General features: G+C 40.4%; 1 protein-coding gene across 1 annotated transcript in view; it reads right to left on the reverse strand.

Moving 5' to 3' along the window:
• ERMP1 (endoplasmic reticulum metallopeptidase 1) overlaps window positions 1–27,822 on the reverse strand; it is a 58,470-nt gene that overhangs the window by 15,795 nt on the left and 14,853 nt on the right. Inside the window, exons 4-13 of the mRNA XM_040357533.1 lie at window positions 26,304–26,409; window positions 24,468–24,614; window positions 21,620–21,712; window positions 20,725–20,937; window positions 19,149–19,369; window positions 16,948–17,122; window positions 14,482–14,672; window positions 13,842–13,994; window positions 8,855–9,054; window positions 3,459–3,574 (exon numbers count right to left, since the gene is read on the reverse strand). Of these exons, the coding sequence (XP_040213467.1) occupies window positions 3,459–3,574; window positions 8,855–9,054; window positions 13,842–13,994; window positions 14,482–14,672; window positions 16,948–17,122; window positions 19,149–19,369; window positions 20,725–20,937; window positions 21,620–21,712; window positions 24,468–24,614; window positions 26,304–26,409 (1,615 nt within the window). The remainder of the gene's footprint in view (window positions 1–3,458; window positions 3,575–8,854; window positions 9,055–13,841; window positions 13,995–14,481; window positions 14,673–16,947; window positions 17,123–19,148; window positions 19,370–20,724; window positions 20,938–21,619; window positions 21,713–24,467; window positions 24,615–26,303; window positions 26,410–27,822) is intronic.

Consider the following 27,822-nt stretch of genomic DNA (forward strand, 5'->3'; position numbering starts at 1 on the left):
GTGGGTTATGCCTGGGGGAGCCACGCCCCCTGGGAGGAGCGGCATGAAGGAAAGTTTTTAACACCTTAAGTGCTGTAGAATTCTGCCTAAATCTCCTGGTAGGAAGAAGCATAACCCTAAGGTCAATGAAGGCTGTGTCCGTCTATGAACGAAAGAGAAATTATATTTAAAAAAATATAAAAGAAAAAAAACTTCAAATGTTAATGTAATCAGAAGAAATAAATATATGTCAAAATCGTAATTCAATCCCTTAGGTTGGAGAGAATCGAATCGATGGATCCATTTAACCTCCAGTTTCCTAAGTTCTAGTTCTCCATTTCCCCCACGTCTATTTTTGGGGACTCCATCAATGACCATAAATTTGAGTGTGTCCCTTCTCAAGAAAATGTCTGGCTAGGGGGAAGTATATATCAATTAGTCCCGAATGGAATACTTGTGCCTAGCAATACGGTCTTTCACTTTTTTGCGTAGTTTCAAGTTTATGGTGTCCCCAAAAATAGACGTGGGGGAAATAGAGAACTAGAACTTAGGAAACTGGAGGTTAAATGGATCTATCGATTCGATTCTCTCCCACCTAAAGGGATTGAATTTGGACTTTGGCTTATATTTTTATTTCTTTTTTTGATTACATTAACATTTGAAGTTGTCTTTTATTTTATATATTTTTTTAAATATAATTTTCTCTCTTTTTGGGACCTCTAGTCCTATATGCGACATGCATTTTTTCATCATGCAGGGTGAATATTTTCAAATATTTCTACCAAGTTGGACCTACATATGCGATTCATATGCATCTTTGACATTATGGACTTTCTTATTTATTATTATTTTGTTTATTGCTTTATTCTCATGGTTCCAGTTAAAATCTGTATGGTGGAGACATTTACCACTTGTGACCATGTAATTCCGAGGATCGTGACACACCTGAATAATAGGTTATATTATGAAATTTAAGTTTAACTGATTGATCAATGGATTGCAGATTTCTCACCGATTTTTTCACGTTTGTTAATTAATGATGATGTATTTATTCGGTCACATTCCTGATCGGGGATAGGCATGGTACTATGAGGAAGGGCGTAATCTACAATAGCCCGAAAACATTTATTGCCATGTCTGCCTGACTATACAAATTATGTATTTTTGATGTCTTATGGATAAATTTCCACAAATAAAGGATTTTAAGTGCAGCAATCCCTCTGCTACTTTTTCTATATACAAGCCTGTGGGAAGGCTCGATTGCTAGCACTACCAGCTCGGACTGACGTGCACCTCACCTCGCCCTGCAAATCTATCTATCTATCTATCTATCTATCTATCTATCTATCTATCTATCTATCTATAACTATATATCTATATCATACATTGTACAATTGTATTGCAAACTATTTTCCTTTAGATTTACCAAAACCATAATATGAGGTCAAACCTAAACCTAAACACTTTCAAAATGTATACAAATCAGTACAATCCAGGTATAGCTAAAGGAAACTGAATAAGAAAATTGCATAATCTATGGCGAGCTTTAATTGGAAGAATTTCCTCCCAGTAATCCCTTTAAGCAAAACCATTGTGGACAATGTTCAATAGGGGAGCGGGTGAGGGTAAAAATAATTTACTGCAGAATCACAGAGGAAGTTTTGATTCTTGTTCACAGTAAAGCTAAGCTTGTGTTGTTATTCTCCTGATAATGACTTTTATTATGCTCCAAGGCCAATGCACAGTTTATAGAAAGCAATTGTACAATAAAATATATACCAGTGATGGCGAACCTTTTTGAGCCCGAGTGCCCAAACCGCGACGCAAAACCAACATATTTCTTTCAAAGTGCCAACACAGAATTAAACCCACCAGCGGCTCTGTACAGAGGATGGGACTGATCATCCTTCTCTGAATGAGCCCTAAGAGGTAAAAAACGTAAGATTCTGCCAGATTCGCTCAGAATGCAGGGTTCAGGAATGCATTGTGCTTAGAATGCACTGTGCAACATACACTGACCTACCTTACACATGCACTGACCTACCTAATGAGGCACAATGTTTCCCAATGACACCAATAATGAGGCACAATGACACCAATGAGGGGGGTAAAATGTTTCCCAATTACACGAATAATGAGGCCAAATAACAACAATGATGGGGCACAAGGTTTCCAAATGAGGCACAATGACACCAATGAGGGGGGTAAAATGTTTCCCAATGACACTAAGAATGAGGCCAAATAACAGCAATGATGGGGCACACGGTTTCCAAATGTTTCCCAATGACACCAATGAGGGGGGTAAAATGTTTCCCAATGACACTAAGAATGAGGCCAAATAACAGCAATGATGGGGCACACGGTTTCCAAATGAGGCACAATGACACCAATGAGGGGGTAAAATGTTTCCCAATGACACGAAGAATGAGGCCAAATAACAGCAATGATGGGGCATATGGTTTCCAAATGACACCTATAATAAGGCACAATGTCCCAATGACACTAATAATGAGGCCAAATAACAGCAATGATGGGGCACAAGGTTTCCAAATGAGGCACAATGACACCAATGAGGGGGGTAAAATGTTTCCCAATTACACTAATAATGAGGCCCAATGATGGGGTACAAGGTTTGCCAATGATACCAATAATGAGGCCCAATGACACCAATGATGGGGTACAAGGATTCACAATGATACCAATAATAACGGGGCACAATTCCCAGGGCTGCTGTTTAAAAATGTATATATATATATATATATTTTTTCCAATGAAGAAAAACGATAATTTCACCCAACAAAGTGTATGACAAGCAAGTGTATTGGCAAAGAGAAAATCTGCAAAGGCACTTTCTGGAGAGATTCCCAGGAAATCTTTTATTTTGGGGGTTAATCTGGATCCTAGACACAGGGCCAGGATGAAGGAGGTGAAACCAGACAGGAAGGAGTTGAAGGGGAAGGTACCTCCAGCAGTTGGTACAGGTATGGCATGGCTCCGGTCAGCAGGATGTACATTAGGAGCTTAAACCTCAGCCTCTAAGAAGCAGGACTCCACAAACAGAACTGATCTACACATGATGTCCACATCTCACCTGTCTCCAGTGTCTGTGTCTCCCAATCCGACAGCGCGTTCCCGCCCGCACATCACCCCTGATTCCAGCCGCATGGGAGCCATGTTCTCTGTCACACCCACCCCAGACACATCACCGCTGGCCCCAGAGACTTGTGGGAGCCGGGTCTTATCATTCACGCCCACCTCAGACACGTCATTGCTTGCCCTAGAGACCTGTGGGATGTGTAGTTTGATGGGGGCCAAATAAGTTTCTATTGTCCGAGGATTTTTTACAACACCGGTCGGTGTTTGCTTTTCTCCTGGCGTGCCCACAGAGAGGGCTTGACGTGCCAGGTGTGGCACGCGTGCCACGCGTTCGCCATCACTGATATATACTGTTCCACAGACAAATATAGACATTAACCAACCTTTAACATCAAAGTTCATTCGAGTAGCACCCCATGGCATCTCTTCCCTGGACGCAAGTTTAAACACCACGTTTTCAGACACAGGAGGAGGGGGTGTTGGGAGATACCAGTTTTTCCTGTTAGAAAAAAGTAAGGGTACATCTTGAGAAAATCTGTGTACAAAATACTCGTGCGCTGCTGTGGATTTCCAAAAAAAGCCAAAAAATAAACAAAAAATTAAATAAAATATGTGATCAACTACCACCTAAAAGGTTTAATGAACAGCTGCAACCATTTACTAGTGACCAACACTAAAAGAGCAAACAATAAATGTGAAAAAAACGGTGTGCCAATTCAAAAAAGCAAATATAAAAAGGCAAATAAACATAAAAAAAAAAAAAAAAAAAAAAAAAAACAATAAATATAAAAAAAAGTCCTTTATTTAAATAACATTTTGGCATAAAGGGGGTAATCCACAAAGATCCGGCGTAACGTAAATTTTACCATTTAAGTTACACTGCTATAAAATTTCTACCTAAGTGCCCGATCCACAAAGCACTTACCTAGAAATTTTTGGCTGTGTAACTTAAATTCCGCCGGCGCAAGGCGTTCCTCTTTTCATGGGGCCGATTCCCATTTAAATTAGGTGCGCTCCCGCGCCGGCCGTACTGCGCATGCTCGGGACGTCATTTTCCCGACGTGCATAGCGCGAAATTACGTTACGCCGAGCTTTGTGGATTGCGACGGGTCAATAAAGTTGTGTCGGGAAAAAAAAAAAAAAAGATACGGCGAAAAAAAAAAAATTCAAAACAAAAAAAAAAAAAAAAATTGCGTCGCTGGACAGAAGGGTCTGTTTTTACAAGGTGTAAACAGTTTACACTTTGTAAAAGCAGCCCTAATTTTGCGTTTGCAAACTAAAACTTACGGAGAAAAAACGAAGCGTAAAAGCTTTGTGGATCTCCGTAAGTGCTAATTTGCATACCCGAGGCGGCATTTCGACACAAAATGCCCCCAGCGGCGGATGCGGTACTGCATCCTAAGATCCGGCAGTGTAAGTCCCTTACACATGTTGGATCTTCTGCCCAACTATGGAAAACCGATTCTGTGGATCAGTTCCATAGTTAGAAACAGGGATACGACGGCGTAACAGCAGTTACGCCGGCGTATCCCTTTTGAGGATCTGGCCCAAAGTTCATAAGTCCAATGTAGTAAAGTGCTCCAAATAAAAAACCTTGCTCCTCAGTGCATAAAACAGGCGATAACTTGCTTTAATTCCAGCCACCAACCAATCGCCTCTAGGTGCAATGCACGCTCAGCTCCATGTTATGACTAAAGGCCACAATCGCAGTAAGGATGATCATCAAGCTCCATCCATAAACATGGCCCTCTGGACCAGAAATTATTTCTGGTGTCTCCGAGACCTGGAAAACAGCGAGCTGTAGCTTGTTTGACAGCAGATGGGAGTTCTATTTTTATGCAGTGTACAAGATGTCAATATTGTGAGTCGATTGGTTAGCTTCTTAATAAATTCTAGCGTTTTAAACACTGCACAATGTTTAATCCATATATTTGCTTCTTCACATTTTTGAATAAAGCAAAAACTAAATTTGCATAATAGTGTATGCAAAAACAATATTCTGTTCCAATATGTTTAGTAAGATTTTTTTTCTAAAAATACACAAGTTTTAGGCAAGCCATGAGGTCAAAGAGTAAGAAAGGGTCACAACGCAGGTGGAGCATATCAAAACATCATATAAAAAAAACTAAGAGCGCCGACTATTATGCCACATAGTCATTTGCAGTTACAAAAGGATCGCCATATAAAGTACAAGTTCAACCTAGCGATATTGAACTCTTGTAAAAACACTAAAACAATATTCTAGCACAGTTATGTCCTCAGTGATTTGACGCATTACCGTACATTCTACTGCAATGTGTTGCACTTATACCCTAAAAGGTACATGGATAATATTAAAGAGGAACTGAACTTTGGAGATGTCCAATAAAAAAGCAGACAGAAGTCAAAAGGCAGGTAACATAGCTTGCTATTTCTTTGCAGCCAAAACATTGCCCATAACAGGTAGGCAGAGCTACAGAAGTGCTCTATGAAGTAATTATTAATATCTCACATGGGATCACGTTTGACAATCTTGGCCCAGATTCACAGAGATCAGCGTATCTCTGTGCGGGCGCAACGTATCTCATTTACGTTACGCCGCCGCAAGTTTTTCAGGCAAGTGCTTTATTCACTAAGCACTTGCGTGTAAAGTTGCGGCGGCGTAACGTAAATCACCCGGTGGAATTCAAATTCGGCGGGTAGGGGGCGTGTATCATTTAAATGATGCGCGTCCCCGCGCCGAACGAACTGCGCATGCGCTGTCCCTAAAATATCCCAACGTGCATTGCTCTAAATGACGTCGCAAGGACGTCATTGGTTTTGACGTGGACGTAAATTACCTCCAGCACCATTCACGGACGACTTGCGTAAACAACGTAATTTTTTAAATTTTCGACGCGGGAACGACGGCCATACTTAACATTGACTGCGCCTCATAGACCATGGGGCAACTTTACGCCGGGAAAAGCCTAACGTAAACGTCGTAACTTTACTGCGTACGTTCGGGAATTTGCGTATCTAGCTAATTTGCTTACTCGACGGGGAAATTGACGGAAGCGCCACCTAGCGGGCAAAAAAAAAAAACTTGCAGTTAAGATCCGACGGCGTAAGAGACTTACGCCTGTCGGATCTACTGAATATCTATGCGTAACTGATTCTATGAATCAGTCGCATAGATACGACTGCGCTAGGCAGAGATACGACGGCGTATCTGGAGATGCGCCGTCGTATCTCTTTCTGAATCCGGCCCCTTGTGTTTATTGTGCATTTTGGTTGAGGTTTGTTTTTTTTTTGCAATCTTTTCTACAAGTGTTCATTGTAGAAATGGAAACATTTGTGATAAGACCTATTAAAACACAATTCCTAGGTGCGTATAATGGGGACTTTCAAAAATACAGGGTAAGATATCACTACCTGACAAACACAATCAAAATGTGCAACAAAACACAAGACTATAAGGCTTGTGAACGCATTTAAGATTATATTAGTAATTACTTCATAGAGCACTTCAGTAGCTACATAACTGAGTGAAACCTAAACCCAAGAACATATTGTATATATTGCAGATTACCCACCCTAACATGTGGTGGCTCCATTTTTTTTCAGGCGAAGAAAATTTTCAGCAAGTACAGAAAAAACTATTTGGTACTAGAGCACTTTATCATCTTTAGCGCTGCAATTTAATTATACATGGGGGTTTATTTACTAAAGGCAAATCCACTTTGCACTACAAGTGCATGTGGAAGTGCATACGCTGTAGATCCGAGGGGGACACGCAAGGAAAATAAACAGCATTTTAGCTTGCACATGATTGGATGATAAAATCAGCAGTTTCCCCTCATTTCAGATCTTCCCCTCAGATCTACAGCGACTGCACTTCCATGTGCACTTGCAGTGCAAAGTGAATTTGCCTTTAGTAAATCAACCCCATAGTACCAATGCTCAAGCTTTCTGAGCACCTTGGATAAATTATAAAAAATAGTAAACACTCTGTATCGCTGCTCCAGATGAGTAGCCTCCAATACCTTCACAACTCCTCAAGTCAGGTGCCAGCCCAGCTTGCGTGCTGCACAATGGAAGATAAGGAAGATCTGGGACGCTGTACTCTCAACAATCCACTTTATTTAGTATAAACATTAAAATCAAATGACAGATATAACAAGTACAGTGGGGGACAAGTAGTTAGACGGGTCTTGCGCTAAAGTCAGCATTTAATAATTATCCCAATCATGGGGTAATGATTAAGCGCCGACTTTAGCACGAAACGTGTCTACCTGCTCGTCCCCCACTGTACTTGTTCTAGCTGTCTGGTTTTAAAGCGGTCCTCCACCCTAAAGTGGAGTCCCGCTGATCGGAACCCTCCCCCCCTCCGGTGTCACATTTGACACCTTTCAGGGGGGAGGGGGGTGCAGACACCTGTCTAAAGACAGGTATTTGCACCCACTTCCGGCCACACGCTACGGGCGAAAGACGGGCATTCCGTCACATCCCGTCTGTCGCCCGTTGTGTGCTGGGAACACTCGGCTCCCAGCACACAGCGTGTGAGCCAATCGGCGGGCGCAGCGCGACTCGCGCATGCGCCGTAGGGAACCGGGCAGTGAAGCCGCAGCGCTTCACTTCCTGGTTCCCTCACCGTGGATGGAGGGGGGAGCAGCAGGGTGACGAGCGATCGGCTCATCCTCTGCTGCGATCACCGCTGGACTCCAGGACAGGTAAGTGTCCTTATATTAAAAGTCAGCAGCTGCAGTATTTGTAGCTGCTAGCTTTTAATATATTGTTTTAGTGGCACATCCGCTTTAATGTTTATACCAAATAAAGTGGATTGTTGGAGTGCAGTGGTTCAGATCTTTCTCATCTTCCTATAAAAATAGTCACTGCAATTTTCCAAGCCCCACTGGACCAGAAAAGTCCTAGTAATACAAAAATTCAACTGTTAGGATAGCCATACAGTGCTGATTTTTAGAAAATTTTAACCACTTCGACAAACAGAAATGACAAATAGCAGCACCAAGTAATTGCCAGAAACAAAGCCTTCTACCACCCATGGGTTTAACTGAGCATCAAAATTCAGTCATTGATAATTTTCTGTTGAATTAAATCAAAGCAACTACAATCCTTGCATTGATAGAAACTATAATTTTAGGTCTTCAATTGTTTTGCAATTGTAACATAAAATTAAGTTTGGAAGTTCAATCACTTAAAAGGAGTTGTAAACCCTCAAGGATGCATGCTATGCATTAGGTAAAAAAAACTTCTGCGTTTTAGTGCAGTAGCCCCCCCGAGCCCCTCTTTTGCTTATCTGAACCTCTAGCTGCTGTCTTGGGTCCTCATTGGATAGATTAATAGCAGCACAGCCATTGGCTCCTCTGCTGTTAATCAAATCCAGTGACACGGGAGCCGGGGCTGAATCCTGCTGTCAATAGACGCAGCAGCAGGACTCAGGAGCGCACCCGCAAGGGTGTCCCCTTAGAATGCAGGTCTCTGAGGGAGCACTCAATACGGGGAGGAGCCAGGAGCGCCACAGGGGGTCCCTAGAAGAGAAGGATCAGGGCCACTCTGTGCAAAACCCTTATAATTGTTTGTTAGTAAAAAATAAAAACATGAACCTTTACAACCCCTTTAAGCTGCCGTGTGTGGCAAGCATCAAGTTTAATTTGTTCCATAATTGATGTTTATTATACTGGTGTTTTTTTTTTTTTACAAGTTAGAGAAAGTCATGCAGATGACTAAAATATAGGAAAAATAGATAGATAGATATCTCACACATACATATATATTACACCATGACGTGACCACTAACCTGAGCAGAAAATGAACAGGAAAAAACCAGGGGTAACCACAGAATGGAGCATCGTCGCATGGGGCTCTGACTGTCTCATTTAATTCAGGTATATGAGGAGTGACATGATATAAGCCACTGTAATCAAAGGCATTTATCCATATACCAGAATCTGTCTTTACCACCTCCCCATTCAAATTGTGAAAGGTCCGTGCTGTATGCTAACAGTAGAGAGAAAGGAACATGTCAGGGATTATGACAAAAAAATACAAAAAACAAAAACACACAAAGTACATCTGTAGAATAAATGCACATTTCCCAATTTTTCACCCCTTCCACAAGTACAGAAAAATAACTGTTGATGTGCCAGAAATATAAAAACGCTCCTACCTTCCACTCCGACATAAAAACAGAGCTCTGAATTCTTAGGCCCCGTACACACCATAGAATCCATCCGCAGATAAATCCCAGCAAATGGGTTTCAGCGGATAGATCCTATGGTGTGTACACGCCAGCGGATCTTTTTCCGCGGATATTTCTCCCCTGGGATGGATTCCAGCAGATCGAATATTCGCTGACATGCAGAACATATCCATCTGCTGGAGTCCATCCCAACGGATGGATCCGCTGGTCTGTATAGACTCACCGGATCCATCCGTCCGAAGGGATCCCCCGCATGCGTCGTAATGATTCGACACATGCGTGGAATTCCTTATATGACAGCGTCGCACACGTCGCCGCGTCATAATCGCGGCGACACGTCATCGCCAGAGGATTTCGGCGCGGATTTCAATGCGATGGTGTGTACACTCCATCGCATGAAAATCCGCCGAAATCCTCAAGAGGATTTATCCGCGGAAACGGTCCGCTGGACCGTATCCGCGGATAAATCCTCCCGTGTGTATGGGGCCTTAAGCATGTGATGTCAATCCCTTGCCTACTTCATTTCTGATGGATCACAATTAAACCTTTGCTTTTTGCAGCAGACATACTCCAACAGTTACACAACCTCCAACTACCCCTGATTCCTGCTTTAAAAAAAGAATGTGTGTCCTTATCAGGCTACAAGTTTGACAACTCTAAAATCGGAAGCCCTGCCTATCAATTTAAGCTTCCAGACTCTTGAAACAATTTGCTTCTCCAATCAGTACTCCTGGAATTCTTGGAATATGTAGGAATCAAATTTGACACCTGAAAACCAAACGTAATCAATTACCGCAATCAAATAATAATAAACAATGAATAGAGTGAAATCATAAACTCCGGGGGTTGCTTGCCACATTGAATGTGTTAAATAACCGATAACCTAAATATAGTGTAGCGCAACTCTAAAAGCTTGTGTAGAATCACACTTGTGTAGAATCACAACGAGCAGTTTTCAGGAAGTTGGGTTTAAGATCCTGTCTCGTTGGTATAGAGTGCCTACGCTCCTTTACAAGATCTTCCTTTCAGTTCCCTCCACCTGCTGGCGATGTCAGCAAATCGGACGGTTCGCTACTGCACATATTCTGGACATGCCCACGTGTTCGCCCCTTCTGGGATGCTATTCGATGTATGGTTCTTAGACTGACAGACATTTCACTTGATGATGATCCGGCACAGTGCTTGCTTCATCTTACCCCGATGTCGAGGCGTCGATATAAGAAATCCCTCTTGATCCACCTTAACACCGCTAAAATGTGTATTCCGCAAAAATGGAAATGCGCAGATCCCCCTGCACTTGGGCAATGGATAGCTGTGGTGAACGAAATTAACTTGATGGAACAATTTACGCCCGCATTAAACCGTAAGGAGGAAAAATTCAGTGAAACCTGGTTTTACTGGCACGTTTTCCGATTCTCCCAAGATTTTAACTCCTTTGTGATCCCCTCGGCAGTGCCAACATAGCGGTGCATGTATTCCTGACCAAATGTCTGCTCATCCCAAAACCCCTCCTTGGGGGTGTTTTTTTTCCCCCCCCTCCTCCACCCCCCTTTACCCTCTTTCGCCCTTGTTTTCTACTGAACCTCCCCTTGGTTCGCTTCATTTTCTTGCTTTCTTTTCTGTCTTCTGTTTTCCAAGATGTAAAGTCTTCTTCGTTATTTTGAAAACCTGTTTGTGTACACCGGACTGGGGATAACAATGTTGTTATTGTTGTACCTTCTGCCTACTTTTTGGTGAACTTGCCAACACCAACTGCTTTACTTTTACCATATTTACTGCTTTATTTTTGGTCTTTGTAATAGCCTGTTCGTACTGTACAAATCTTGTTGATCGTCGTGCTCTACCCTGTCTGGTGTGCTCAATAAAAACCTTTTAAATAAAAAATATTTTATTTCTTTATTTGTGATTTAAATGCATACATTTTTCTCTATACTCTGGCTATACTAGAAATAGTATCGTTTTGGAAACCTAAATCTCTCCTGTAAATTGGCAAGACATTAGATGTATAGACCAAAAAATCTTCTCCCTTTTGCTACTCTACAAAAGTGGCTTGAACTACTATCTAGATCACTTTTTAGTTACCTTCAAATAAAACATTTTGTGCAAGCTATTGCACCTACCTTGACGACCTCTTCCCCCTCACCCTTTGAAAAGCTTTGCATTGCAGGAGCAGCATGCAAAGGACTGGTTTATAAAGTTTTGATGGCTCCAATCCCTGACACACCCATAGCGTACTGTATGAATAAAAAGGAATGAATCCTAAATAGAAAGTTTACACCAAAGGATTGGGCAAAACTTGGGAGGCTGCACACAAAATCTCTCTTTGCACAGTCTATAAAGTGAACCAATTTAAAATATTTTATCATTTCTACCACATCACTGCATTTCTCCATACCCTTGACTATAACCTAACCTGTCAGACTGCTGTTGGAAGTTGTCTGGACCATTATCGGGACATTGCTCCAAATATACTGGACTTGTCTCAAGATACACTGCTTTTGACAGAAAGTAGAAACTCGCCTACACTTTTACAAATGCGACAAACTTGACCCAGCTATATACAGTACACCTGTCTGGTCTCCCACCATCCCATGTGTCCATGTGTCCATAAATGCTAGAAGGTTGATGAACGTATTATTGGCCACAGGATGTTGAACTGCCTCTCACTGGCGGGGATCACATTAGCTGACCACACTTGACCTGCATTCTCATTTTTGAGTGGCTAAACTTATGAAAACCCTCACAGCCAGAGTGTGGGACCCTTGAGTAGACTTTGGTACTCATATGAGGCTTTCCTACAAGACATTTTCCAGAATTACACCACGTCATTGTTCTACTCTCTCCCATCCTTCTACTTCCTTTATTTTTCTTTTTGGTTCTCCACCTTCGCTAAACTCACTCCAATGCAAAGCCCTTTCGTTCCTCCAGTTTTTCAATCCTCTTCATTCTACTAATTTTCATGAACTATGATTATCTTAATTGATACGTCTCCCCCCCCCAAGCCAATGCTAGTCAGTCAATTTTTCTTTGTGGCCGGCAGGGTATCTAAAAGACTATTACTTCATAAATAACGATGGATTGCCTATCCTTAGAAACCATTGCTCTTTATGTTGTCTGCTATAAAGCTTGTTACGTCCGTTTTAACTAATTTCTCTGCGGATGTGGATCATTGTTTAAAGGGTCACTAAAGGAAAAAAATGTTTTAGCTGAAATGACCGTTTACAGGTTATAAAAACATAATAGTTAACGGATTTCTTTTAAAAATAGATAAAAACCAATCATATAATGTACCTACAGTTTAGTTTCGTTTTTGCTGTTGTTTCCTGGTTCTCTGATGTACAGAGCCAGAGAGCCAATAGAGGGCAGTGATGGTTTGTAAAATGAAACTGGATTGGTGCTGAGGGGTTTTAGACACACAGTAATCACACCTCCTTGATTAGTGACCACAGTGAGAAATCTCCCAGTACTGTGGTTATCAGGAAACAGACAACCAGTAAGTGTCCAGAACAGAGAGGAATTACAGCAACATCAGAGCAAAAACGAACAATGAGGACATGAAACCAGGACTGCAGTAGGGTAAAGGAAGCTATTTAGCTAAAAAAAATTAAAATTCTTTAGTGACCCTTTAAGCTTTTTGTTCTCTCAGTTGTGCAAGCTAAATGCCAAGTGACCTATACCCTTGACGTGTTCTTGACATAAAAACACATGGGAATATAAAAAAAAAAAACAGAAACAGACAGACACCCCTTTCATCTCCTCCCCTTCTCATCTCCGTAACCCCAACTTGTACACAGGCAGACGGCACAAGAAGTTACCAGTTCACTGCATTTCTGGCAAAATCAACAGGTATATCTGAACAGATATAAGTAAATACTTTTGATGGCATATTTAGCAAAAGGGAGCAGAGCAAATAGCTAAGTGAATTGATAAGGGTTACATACACTTTAAAAGGGGTTGTAGAGGTTATTTTAAATTTTCGAAATGGGTTCCTTTAAGCTAGTGCATTGTTATTTCACTTACCTTTTCCTTCTCACTTTCTGCCCCTCCTCAGTAAGCCATTTTGGCTGACCAACCCCTAGCCAGATGATGGGGGCAAGCTTACTGAGGAGAAACAGGAAGTGAGAAATTCAAACAAAGAAAGAAAAAAAAACACATTTAGAAGGGAAATCGAAGGAAAAGGTAAGTGAATCAACAATGCACTAGCTTAAAGAAACCCATTTAGAAAATCAAAAACAAACCTTTACAACCCCTTTAAGCAATGGATAGGGTTGAATGTGGCTGTGCTGCCACAGAGACAGCTGATGAACAAAACCAGGATAATGCAATATAGAGAAGAGGCATGGCCATTTTTGAAAAAGAGCCGCTTTGGCCATTTTGTTTTTGTTTCAAAAACACTACTATACAAAAGACAAAAATTAAAAAAAACAACAGGCAAATAAAATATAAATAAAGACAGTCTAGCGCACACAGCAATAGAATAATAAAAGCATGTTGTATTTTCCACTGACAACAGGGCACACACTGCAAAGGGAGAATCCTTAAAATGTCTCTGCAGTGCATACAATATACAGTAGAAAAGGATTACCTGTAGGAAGACCCTCTTTGGCTTGGGACTATCCATACTGCCACTATATGGAAAGAACAGGCCACTACAGACAAGGACGAACGTCACACCAGACACAAATGCCAAACACATCATTAACTTTTTGATGCTCTTGACTAGATAAATAAACTTGATCTAAAATAAGGAGGAAAATGTAAAGTAAATCATGTATGTATTTTTACTAACTACTTTTAATAATAGTACAGACCTGTTGGGTTTACTAAACACTAAAACAGAGAAACATATCATGAAAAGGATCTTACTCAGAGATACTACAATATTTTATCTTGTTTGCTGAAAATACTACAGGTATTTATCTCCAGAACATTTCTTATCTCAATGTGGCTAAAGTGCACCTACATGGGCTAATCTGGCATTCTAGTTCCATGTATGCCATAAAAATAAATTCCTGTGGATGACATATCTGTATGTATATCAGAACTAGGTGGAGTATGCTTATAACCACATTTATCTGTGCTGAATGGTCCTACAGGTTTCTAAAATAGACTGTGCATACATCAGTAACATGGGCCAGTCTAATTTGGATTACTAAAGTGTGGTTTACAAGCATAGGAGGAGGCTGTTACATAGCAGACATAATAGGTATATTAAGGGTACTTACAAAGTAAGATACAAGCATAATTGTACAAACAACCATTAAAGCGGCCATCACCACATCAGGTGGGATTTCTGTTCCACTCCGTCCAAGGATAGGTGTGAACATCTCAAACGCTGCCCACACATGATACATGGTGTGCAGGTAAGGAAAAAATAATCCCAACAGGTATATTGAAATGTATTTATAGGATGAACCTGTGAGGGGAGAAAAAAAAAGTGCACAATTTTACTATGTACTTGGAAGATGTACCTCCGTTTTCAATGCAAAGTTCTATTAGGTATATAGCATTAAGCAGAGTTTTATGTACTGTAGAATAAAATAAAACAGATTCCACACAAGTCCTCTAGGGGGCATAGCATTTCTGCATCTCTACGTCACACTCTAGTGATTTTTTTACAGAAGCCTTTAACCAGGGTGCCTTCAGGTTTTTCATTTCAATGGACAGGGGGCGGTGTACACAACGCTCCCGCACCACCCCAAAGATGCAGCTTGCAGGACTTTTTTCCCATCCTGCAAGCGCAATGCCCCAGTGTGAATGCACTCGGTCTTTCACACTGGTGTAGCTTAACCACTTAAGCCCCGGACCAATATGCTGCCTAAAGACCCAAGGGGTTTTTACAGTTCGGGACTGCGTCGCTTTAACAGACAATTGCGCGGTCGTGCGACGTGGCTCCCAAACAAAATTGGCGTCCTTTTTTCCCCACAAATAGAGCTTTCTTTTGGTGGTATTTGATGACCTCTGCGGTTTTTATTTTTTGCGCTATAAACAAAAATAGAGCGACAATTTTGAAAAAAATTCAATATTTTTTGCTATAATAAATATCCCCCAAAAACATATATAAAAAATATTTTTTCCCTTAGTTTAGGCCGATACGTATTCTTCTACCTATTTTTGGTAAAAAAAAAAAAAAAAAAAAAAAAAAAAAACGCAATAATCGTTTATCGGTTGGCTTGCGCAAAATTTATAGCGTTTACAAAATAGGGGATAGTTTTATTGCATTTTATTTTTTTTACTACCAATGGCGGCGATCAGCGATTTTTTTTTCGTGACTGCGACATTATGGCGGACACTTCGGACAATTTTGACACATTTTTGGGACCATTGTCATTTTCACAGCAAAAAATGCATTTAAATTGCATTCTTTATTGTGAAAATGACAGTTGCAGTTTGGGAGTTAAACACAGGGGGCGCTGCAACATTTAGTGTTCACTTAGTGTGTGTTTACTACTGTAGGGGGGTGTGGCTGTAGGACTGACATCATCGATCGAGTCTTCCCTATAAAAGGGATCACTTGATCGATGCGCCGCCATAGTGAAGCACGGGGAAGCCGTGTTTACATATGGCTCTTCCCTTTCTTCAGCTCCGGGGGGCGATCGCGACGGAGCGGCTATAAACGAATAGCCGCACCGTCGTCCCGGATCGCTCCCCGAGGCTTACCAACCGCCGTATGTATGTATATGTGTATGTATATGTGTGTGTATATATATATATATATATATATATATATATATATATATATATATATATATATATATATATATATATATATATATATATATATATATATATATATATATATATATATATATATATATATATATATATATATATAAAAGATTCCTAAAAAAAAAAAAAAAAAAATTATATATATATATATATATATATATATAATTTTTTTTTTTTTTTTTTTTTCTAATTGTACAAAAGCGATAAAACAGTCACTAAAGATGCACATATTTCACATTGCCTTGCTGTACATAGTGAAACGAGGCACAAAAATACACGTATGCAACTGTCTACGTTGTGAAGAAATCACCAATCTCCCATCCTCCAATACAGGGGGAATAAAAACATATAATGCATGTTGGTGTGATACGTGAAAATTCAATCACCGATTTCCCTTTCCCAACGTGTTTAGGGTATATACAACTTTCCTCAAGGGATATGAGGTGAAAGTGCTCAAAATATATACAGATAATGAAAACATGACATGACAAATAAGTGTCACCAGAACAGGAATTGAGGGGAAATCTTCCAATGAGGGCACTAGTTTTGGTGACCCTGGTGACAAAGGATTCCCTCACTTTTGTGGGATTTGTAATAATTTCAGGTTCTGGCTTTTGGGACAGGGAAAAAAAAGGGAAATCTCCCCAATGGGACACAGATGACAAAAAGAAAAAAAAATTGACACTGGTTATACCCCTCTATTTCTCTATTCAAAAGAAAAAAAAGTTCTACTTTAAAGTATGCTTACATTGATTTTGAAGCAGTGCAAGATGGCAGCATCAGTATGAATGTCTTATACATCTGCTTCTATTGCCCCCAGACTACAAGACATTATAAAAAGGGCAACTGTCTGCATGTTGGGAATATCAGAATGAAATGTATTTATTCAAAAAAAGGAATACTGGAGTTTGTTTAAATGCTACATTGTCATGCATCGCTAATCATACCTTAAACATACATACCTTGATGAATCCATTCTTGCCGAAGTAACATCTTTGTGATCAAAGGAAAAATCAACCACATGGCGAAGAAATAAGCAGAGCATAGGCCTTTATTAGTAAGAAGCACCATTGGTATGCCCCATGAAAGCAAGGACACATCAAAGAAGAGATCTCCAAGGTACTGCTGGTTTGTGTTCTGGAGAACCGAAGAAGAAAATACAGATACGAGTCAAATCGCACAACATCCAGCATACTAAATATTCTGCCATATCGTTCAGGAAACTGGCATGAGAAGCAGACCAGTCTACTATAGCAGCAAAGTAAAGGGTAAGTTTACTACACTGGCAACTTTCACTTGAGCCAACAGCTGCCATCTACTGTCCAGGCTAAATACTGCAAAGAGCAATTGGAAATAGGACTTTATAAACTAGATAGCTTTGCTTTATTCTAACTTAAAAAGCAATGTATGGCCTTGACCTAATAAAAAAAAAAAAAAAAAAAAAAAAAAAAAAAAACACTTTGCCCATTCAGGGTCTCTAGAACACAACATATACTCCCTCTGTACCACAATCCCTGTAACTTCATAGCCAGTGCTGGGTAAATGGAAGTGACCTCCTCTCAGGATGCAGAATTGACAGGTCCAAAGCTCATGTCTAAACCCTGACACAATCCAATGCAGCCTACACAGGGTTTGACAAAGAGGAAGAGCAGCACTGTATCCTTGAAGGAAGTAAAATGCCAGGTACTTCACAAGGACAGGAGATATGGATGAAGGAGGGAGTATCTCCTACCCAGAAGAACCAGGTACTTCACAAGGACAGGAGATATGGATGAAGGGGGGAGCATCTCCTACCCAGAAGAACCAGGTACTTCACAAGGACAGGAGATATGGATGAAGGAGGGAGCATCTCCTACCCAGGAAAAACAGGTACTTCACAAGGACAGGAGATATGGATGAAGGAGGGAGCATCTCCTACCCAGAAGAACCAGGTACTTCACAAGGACAGGAGATATGGATGAAGGAGGGAGCATCTCCTACCCAGGAAAAACAGGTACTTCACAAGGACAGGAGATATGGATGAAGGAGGGAGCATCTCCTACCCAGAAGAACCAGGTACTTCACAAGGACAGGAGATATGGATGAAGGAGGGAGCATCTCCTACCCAGAAGAACCAGGTACTTCACAAGGACAGGAGATATGGATGAAGGAGGGAGCATCTCCTACCCAGGAAAAACAGGTACTTCACAAGGACAGGAGATATGGATGAAGGAGGGAGCATCTCCTACCCAGAAGAACCAGGTACTTCACAAGGACAGGAGATATGGATGAAGGAGGGAGTATCTCCTACCCAGAAGAACCAGGTACTTCACAAGGACAGGAGATATGGATGAAGGAGGGAGCATCTCCTACCCAGGAAAAACAGGTACTTCACAAGGACAGGAGATATGGATGAAGGAGGGAGCATCTCCTACCCAGAAGAACCAGGTACTTCACAAGGACAGGAGATATGGATGAAGGAGGGAGTATAGGCAAGTAGAGAGGTGGACTATCAACAGACTCTGAGTGGGCAAAGTGATAGTGTTTAGGCCACTTCAAATGATATAGCAGAACTAATATTTGCTAGACATCCATGAGAGTTCTAGGATAACTTTTTATTTTATATCAATAACGAGAAGATCTTAGCAAAAAAAAAAATTAAACAATGATATGCTAGTACATTTAATATCTTTACAATGCCAAAGAAAAAAGGCAATACACTGGCTAACCAATGTGGACAGTTAACATTGTCTACTAAACTTTAACCCAGTAAAGCCAAATCCTCCTGGGAACAGTGCATTCTGCTACATACACTCCTCTGCATTGTAATAAAGAGGGCGTGAGAAGCTGTGCACAATATCACGTTTCCCACTATCACCTTTCTACAAAAAGACCTAGATGTTAAAGATTGCACAATTATTATCTTTCATTATCATTTCTTCTCCTTAACCCAAGCTGTTCCAAACATTAGTGTTCCAATTCAGCCCAAAGCTCCTATTAGGCAAGTATTGCCGAAGCATTTGGGTCAGTGTAGGTTACAGAGCAGCAAGCGGGGGCAAGGAATAGCCAACATTTAAATTATGGGTTTAGATCCACTTTAACGGCATTGAATCTTCTTTGTTCCCTCCAGTGTGTGAAATCTCTCAACTATGAATAGCAAAAACAAAATTATGAGAACACTTACTGCAAAATAGAATTTTTTAGCCAGCGAGTGCATTAATAGGATCTTAGCTAGACCAGCAACACCATACAGAGCCACAGACACATAGAAATGTGTATACCATGAGAGAGCACAGCCACTTAACGTGACCAGCACCGCCATGATGAGAACAGTTACTAGAGCCGAGACCCAGCTTGTCACTGTGATGAATAGTCCAACCATGAGGTCACGAGCATAGTTCATACCTACACAGAATAAAATAAATTCACAATGAATACACCTACATTAGAAATTGCGGAAATCATTTAAAAAGAACTGGAACTCCCTCTTCCCAACTTCTGTTGCCTGCTGATTTGTCCAGTGTGAATTGCCCACATTTCATCACCCACTAAATGTAGTGCATCATCATTACCATTTTGTGTGTATAGCAATATCCTCTCTGTTATTCCATTGTATTTGTTATGTATGCCATGTGTAATGACAAAGAAATCCTTTCTTCAAAAAAATGTATAAAATAAAAAAAAGAGCCAGAACAGCTACTTTAATATATTATACATACAATGCCCGCCTAAATACAAAACTGAGCAGTTGAAAACTAAGAAAACAATGAATTGAGTTAATTTTGAATTGAGGTAAGGAAATCTTACAATTGTACTTTAACTGTACTGACACAATATTGGTAACATTGTTTTAAATGTTCCTGAGTTGGTGTTGTTTTTTTTATAAAAGCTGAACTACAAAAGCCAGAAATCTTCCAACTAAAGCTGGCCATAGATGATTTTTTTTTTTTGTTCAGCCAGATTGCTCCATCCACACAAATTAGGTGGATGGTGGAACTCCCCAACCCCACTACCCAAGAACACCCCCATCTACCGCGCCGGTTAATTGGAATTTGACATCTAGCATGCGCTGCTCAGACTACACTGATTAACAGCTGCAGCCACTGATTGAGAAAAGTTTCCCAGCATGTCCCTTGCCGTTTGATTGACTTCTGGCAAGTAGAGAGGGATACAAACTGATCGACATTTCAAGCAGTTTAAGAAAAAAAAAAAATTACAGTCTGCCATGACGACAGACTGTCAATTTTACAGTTAAGCCTAATATAGGATGTCCAAAAAGACAGTGGATATGCACATAATATAACAATGTTATTAAAGTGGAATTCCTGCTTACACCTAACTAGCCTTAAAACTGTCCTGCACCCCTCCTAACACTTATGCTAACTAACCAATGCAAGAAAGATGTAAATAGTTAGCCATTTTCAGGCTGCTTTGGTCCAGTCACGTGATCCAGCTCCCGTATTAAACCAGCGCTGCTGCAGCAGAGAGGAGGGAGAGCCAGCAATTGATGGACCACTGAAGCCTATGGGTGATGTCATTATCCGGGCAATGCCTTGTAGCTACCGCTGGCTGACACAGAGGAGATCATGTGACCTGACCAGAAAGGCTTGAAAATAGTGGGGTACAGTATATACATCTTTCTTACACAGGTTATTTAACATATGGTTTTAGGATAGGAGAGCTCTTTTAAGGCTAGTTAGATGTAAGCTGGACTTCCACTTTAAGTTTTTTAATCATCGCCGATACATACAATAGCTTACCTGCTCGCTTGTATTTAATGGTGTTTTTGCTTAGATAAAACAAAGCAACTGTGCCAATGATGTAATTTACAATGGTAGCAATGCGAGCTGGATAGGACAGCACAAAGAAGCCGCTCATATCAAAGAAAACCAAGTTCCCATGACGATATTCTGACGAGTCAGCAAGAAGGTGTGACGATGCCAAGTATTTTAATACCCCCATTATATTGTCACCTGAGTGGAACAAAAAAATTCACATTAAAATATAATACATACAGTACAGCATGGAAAATGATAAATAGATCAAATCAGACTTTTTATAAAAAGGATAAAATTGTATTATATGAAGTAAAGCATATAAACACAAAGTCTCTTCTGTACCACCTGAAGTTGCCACTGCATCCGTCTCAACCTTTACTGCACCCGCTGTCTCAGTTGTACTTTCGTTGCACCCACAGCCTCCCCCTGTGCCCCCAACACCATTTCCTGACCGTTATGCAGGTACTTATGTCCCCTTCCAGACAGGAGCACAGGAGACATCAATGTACTGCGATTGTTTTCCTTGTGCGCCTGTCCTAGAGCAAGTTAGCCATCCCTGCAGTCTTCAGTGCCAGAAAGATGTTATATCTACAACACTATCGTAACAGGCTTATCATACAGTTTCACACTTGGATTGCTGCTGTGCACAGGATTGCAAGTATAACAAAATACAGAAGTAGAATAGTATTTTAAAAATCTAATAATATTTAATGTAACTGTACTAAAGGGTATTTAACATATTTGCATGGGTTTCCACTTAAAAAAGGGTTTCCTAGTCAGCCAATATAGTTTGTATTCACTGGGGTTTTTTTGCCACAAGATATTTCCTTACGTTGATTCATAGCAAAATGTATGTTGGACAAAAAATATTACCAACCTGCTCTTTGGATGGAGTCTGTATGAATTCTATCTGCCGTGTCATATTTTGTATGGTATATGAAGCCATTCTCAATGAATGCCAAGTCAATACCTAAATGATAACAAGTAGTACAGAGATTAAAAAAAAAAAAAAAAAAAGTAAAAACATAGCAAAATGTCCCAGGACAGTCAAAATGATATTTGATAATGCTAAGCAAATTGCAGAGTGGAAAACATGCTGTACACTTCCCATCTTTCAGATATACCACTAACAAGACCATATTTATTATGATTTAGGCTTCATTTCCATGGACGTTTTTACAGCCACTTTTCTGAGCGTTTTTTACAGCTTAAAAAAGCCTGTCCATGTTATTAAGCACTCCTGGGAATTTCCTGTGTTTACAGAGGCTACAGTGACCCAAGAAATTTTTGCTGATAAAACACTGGAGCTCAAAAACGCTGCAGTAGCGGTTTTTAGCGTTTTTGCGCATTTAACGTCTGGCGTTTTTACAGCTCTAACGCTGGAGCTTCAGAACGCACCTGGTCCTGTTTTTTTTTTTTTTTTGCAGCTTAAAAATGTCTCAGCCATCTACAGCTCAAAAACGTCATGGTGGGCATGAGGCCATAGACTAACATGGAGAGCTGTTTTTAAGCTGCAAAAAACGCTCAGAAAAGTGGCTGTAAAAACGTCCATGGAAATGAAGCCTTAAATGTATGGCTGTGTACATTCATTTTCAACCACTTCTCCATGAGACAAACTGCATATCCACACCATCAAAATTATAGAATCACATGGTAACAGGTTCATACATGGGCTATACACAATGTGAAACTATGAACGAGCATGGATAATCTACAGATTAAATAATGTTTTATCTAGAAATATATTATTATATATACACACACACTGTATCTCACAAAAGTGAGTACATCCCTCACATTTTTTGTAAATATTTTATTATATCTTTTCATGTGACAACACTGAAGAAATGACACTTTGCTACTATGTAAAGTACTGAGTGTACAGCTTGTATAACAGTGTCAATTTGCTGTCCCCTCAAAATAACCCAACACAGCCATTAATATCTAAACCACTGGCAACAAAAGTGAGTACACCCCTAAGTGAAAATGTCCAAACTGGGCCCAAAGTGTCAATATTTTGTAGGGCCACCTACCATTATTTTCCAGTACTTCCTTAACCCTTTTGAACATGGACTTTACAGGTTGCCACTGGAGTCCTCCTCCACTCCTCCTCTATGACGACATCACAAAGCTGGTGGATGTTAGAGACCTTGTGCTCCTCCACCTTCTATTTGAGGATGCCCTACAGATTCCCAATAGGGTTTAGGTCTGGAGACATGCTTGGCCAGTCCATCACCTTTACACTCAGTTTCTTTAGCAAGGCAGTGGTCGTCTTGGAGATGTGTTTGGGGTCCTTATATTGGAATACTGCCCTGCGGCCCAGTCTTTGAAGGGAGGGGATCACGCTCTGCTTCAGTATGTCACAGTACATGTTCATAGTTCCCTCAATGAACTAAAGTACCCCAGCAGCACTCATGCAGCCCCAAACCATGACACTCCCACCACCATGCTTGACTGTAGGCAAGACACACTTGTCTTTGTACTCCTCACCTCCATGTCCTTAGTCTGCTTGTCTTCAGCAAACTGTTTGCGGGCTTTCTTGTGCATGATCTTTAGAAGAGGCTTCTTTCTTCTGGGCTGACAAACAATTTGATGCAGTGTGCGGCGTATGGTCTGAGAACTGACCAACCTCTGCAGAAATGCTGGCAGCACTCATACGTCTATTTCCCAAAGACAACCTCTGGATATGATGCTGAGCATGTGCACTCAACTTCCTTGGTGGACCATGGCGAGGCCTGTTCTGAATGGAACCTGTCCTGTTAAACCGCTATATGGTCTTGGCCACCGTGCTGCAGCTCAGTTTCAGGGTCTTGGCAATCTTCTTATAGCCTAGGCCAGTGATGGCGAACCTTGGCACTACAGATGTTTTGGAACTACATTTCCCATGATGCTCCACTACACTGCAGAGTGCAAGAGCATCATGGGAAATGTAGTTCCAAAACATCTGGAGTGCCAAGGTTCGCCATCACTGGCCTAGGCCATCTTTATATAGAGCAACAATTCTTTTTTTCAAAACCTCAGAGTTCTTTGCCATGAGGTGCCATATTGAACTTCCAGTGACCAGTATGAGAGAGTGAGAGCGATAACACCAAAATTAACACACCTGCTCCCCATTTACACCTGAGACCTTGTAACACTAACGAGTCACATGAAACCGGGAAGAGAAAATGGCTAATTGGGCACAATTTGGACAATTTCACTTCGGAATGTTCTCACTTTTGTTGCCAGCGGTTATTTTGAGGGGACAGCAAGTTTACACTGTTATACAAGCTGTACACTCATTACTTTACATTGTAGGAAAGTGTAATTTTTTCAGTGTTGTTACATTAAAAGATATAATAAATAAATTATATATATATATATATATATATATATATATATATATATATATATATATATATATATCTCATTAATCCCCACTTAAAACAGAGAACAGAATATAAGTAAAATGCAAGCAGGAAGGGAAACCGATATAACCCTATAGGTTCCTATTTGTTCCCTTCATCCCTCCCAGTATATCGGGTAACAAAACAAACATGCAAGACAAAATGCAGCTGGTTCAGTCACATCAATGTAAGACAAAAGGTCCATTCCACAACAAAAACTCCTGAAAATATATATATATATCTCAACATATCATTCATTGGTAAATGAAACAAAGTTTATAATGCATAAAAATATAGTATTCAAGATAAGATATCATTAGCTTCAACATTAAAACAAACCTGGAATATTGCCAAAATCTCTGTAAATGCGGAAATCTGTATCTGCAGGGATAATACCACTCTGGAATATCTCTTGAGCCACCACTGATGCAAAGGGGTGGACGGCAGCCTCTGCATATGCTTGTATCAGCCATGGGTTTTCAGGGCCTGTCAAAACAATAATAAATCGAAAACACAACTATACATTATATGCTTTATATGGTTGTTTAATAAAAAACTTAAGCTTTAGAAGTTTTAGGCCATGGTGGGTTTGCTGCAGGAATTTAACGTGCTTGTTTATTAGTATTTGCCACAAAAGGCTGGATGATAGTCTTGTCTAGGTGAGAATATAGAACGTGCTGCAGTGTAGAATGGTTCGTTTTTAATGACATTAAAAAAAAAAAAAAAATTCACGTCATGAAAAACGGTCGTGTTTACGCGGCATTAGATTAGATGGGGGACTTGCAATTCCTGCAGCAACCTGTCAAGCCATGGAGCAAAGAGCATCATTGAGGTCCATTCCCAATTGAGACATTAGTACCATTACTCGTTCATTTGGCATTTCCCCATACACTCATTTTATTTGGCTTTAAGGTGGCTTTTGTGCTTTGTTTGCGTTGTTTTCGTTTATAAATTCATGGATGAAGGTCTGCTTTAAGATGGCAATACAAGGTTAAATTGGAGGTCCGGGAGAGAACTAACTAAGCCTAAAACTGCTCCCACCTTCTAACATCTATACTATGATGTTTACATTCCTTGGGACAGCAATAAATAAGTGATTAAAAAAATAAATAAAAAAAAAGGACCCCTGTCCCCTCGTGCTTAAGCTCAAAGGCAATTGCACACATCGGCCCTGCAAGCATGCAAACAGCAATCGTCCCATACATGTGAGGTATCACTGTTAATGGCAGATCCTGGGAAGTAAGTAATTCTAGCACAAGACCTCCTGTGTAAATCTAAAGTGGTAACCTGTAATGGCTTTTAAAGCATCACCTATGTAGAATTAAATGTATGTAGTTTGTCGCCATTGCATGGGCATGCGCAATTGTAAAGCATGTAAATCTAATTAAATTTAAATTTTAGAGATTTAGAGTTAATATATAAAATTGGGTTATGTATTGTGATTTTTTATTTTTTTTTGCATTACAAATTCTAAAACGTGCATATTTAAAAAAAAAACTCTGCACAAATAACGCTGCTTTAAAAAAAATATATAGTGTTTGGGGATTCAAAAAAATACAGGATTTTTACATGTAAACAAAAAGTGCCAGAAAGGGTCTGTTCTTGTGTTGGAACCATGTGACAGATATTTCACACTAGTACCGATGTGTTTTTACTGTACAACAGATGTTTTACACTGACAGGGCACGGTGTGGGGACACTTGCTGGGTGATCAGTGTGTGTAAAGCAGTATAAGTGCTGGTACCATGCGACAGATGTTGATCACTGGTACAGATGTGTGTTTACTGTGTAACAGATGTTTTACACTGACAGGGCACGGTGTGGGGACAATTGCTGGGTGATCAGTGTGTGTAAAACAGTAAAAGTGCTATAAGCGCTGATTATATAGTGTGTCCAATTAGCTATAAGTGCTGATTGGACACAGCCATCATGTGATCAGAATGTCCAATCACAGAGCCCTTCTGCTAAGCAGTGATGCACTGTGTCCACCGGGAACATGTGGCCTCGTTCTGAGCGGCGTACGGGTACGTTGACTTAGAAGTGCAAATCTCCCACCTGTTTAAGTGCAATGGCCGATTGGGAAGCGGTTAAATATAGACAGATTATAAATAAAAAAGGTCTAAAACATAAAGCAGCTTCCCCGAAAACAAATGTTTCACATTGATGACTACATACCTGTCTGAAATACCAGCTCCTTTCCACCAACACCAGCAGCCTCCAAATTGATGAAAGCACGAACAAGCTTGGCCCATGGGTGTTGAGTAATAAAACCATGGCTGCCCTGAGATGAAAAAAATATATATAACATTTTTTTGCATTCATATGGTATAAAATGTATGTTTTCGGTTAGTGTGGGTATGCAGTGGTACTTGCACATCTTCTTAGTTACTTTTTAGCGCTCCCATGTGCACAGTCACTAAAAGTGCTCTGATACTCACATACCAACCACAATTACTTTTCAGGAAGATTTTAGCATTTTTGTCCCCAAAGACTTCAATGGAAACACCTGAAAAGTGCGACAGGAGCTTTTATCAAATGTTTTTGCAAGAGTTTTGTTGCACATTTTCTGCTCAAACAGCAGATCTCCGCAACTTTTTTATGAAAGAAATATGAAATACGAAAATGCCTGACAAAAGCGTGCAAAAAAAACATTTGAAAAAAAATAAAAAAAGCTTTAAAAACCATGATTCTTAGGTGTGAATATAGCCTTAGGAAGCTTCAACTTTCCTACCCATATGATGGGTAGCATCACTAAGAAATGAGGAGGTGTGAGAAGGGACAGAAACACATACTAACATCCAAGTGGAAGCTTGTGTTTGCATATTAAAGTGGCCAGGGTTTTTGTGGGCTCCCAGACACGCTAGAAAGTTACTGGGTACCTGCACTAAACATTCTAGATTCTACATTATGTAGAACCAAGAACAAATTCTAAATTTCTATACCAGTGCTGTTTAAACATGGGTCAAAAGAGCATATTTCCCAGGCCCAAAGAAAAGCTTAGATTGTAAGTCTGAAAATGGGCTCATATCTCATTATCCAGAGTTTTAGAATGCCAGAAAACTCCTTTTATTTAAAAATAGGAACTAAAGCCTGCCAAGTTATATAAAGCAATGGGATCTCCATTCTCCTTATATTCTTATGTAACATATATAGTTTCATAGTTGGTAAGGCATAACAAAGACACCAGTCTAACCAGTTCAACTTTGTGTAACTACTATTTTCCAAATCCCTGTATGTTGCACTTGCTAAGAAAAACATCTATACAAAAAAATTCCCGTTGACATCAACTGTGGAAAGGAGTGCCACATTCGTACTGCTCTAACAGTAAATAACCCCCTACACACTTTAACCACCTAACAACCACATGCCGTAAATTAACGGCATGGGCTTTGTGAGGCGATATCTGAATGATGCCTGCAGCTACAGGCATCATTCAGATATTGCCGGTTTCTGCACACCATAGGAATGATCATAGCGGCTGTTCTGCCGCTTGATCGTTCTTACAGGAAGCAAAAGGGAACATCCCCCGCCACCCTCCGGTGCCTCTACCAACTCACCTGTGCAATCAGTGACCGGATCTACCGGCCCCGGATCTTGACCATAGAGATTTCTGGCAGACCAGATGGTCGCCAGAGTCTCTATGATCGTCGGAGGCCAGGCGTGATGTTATGACGTCACGCCCAGCCTCTGCATT

The sequence above is a fragment of the Rana temporaria genome, chromosome 1 (genome assembly GCF_905171775.1).
Source record: "Rana temporaria chromosome 1, aRanTem1.1, whole genome shotgun sequence".
NCBI lineage: Eukaryota > Metazoa > Chordata > Amphibia > Anura > Ranidae > Rana > Rana temporaria.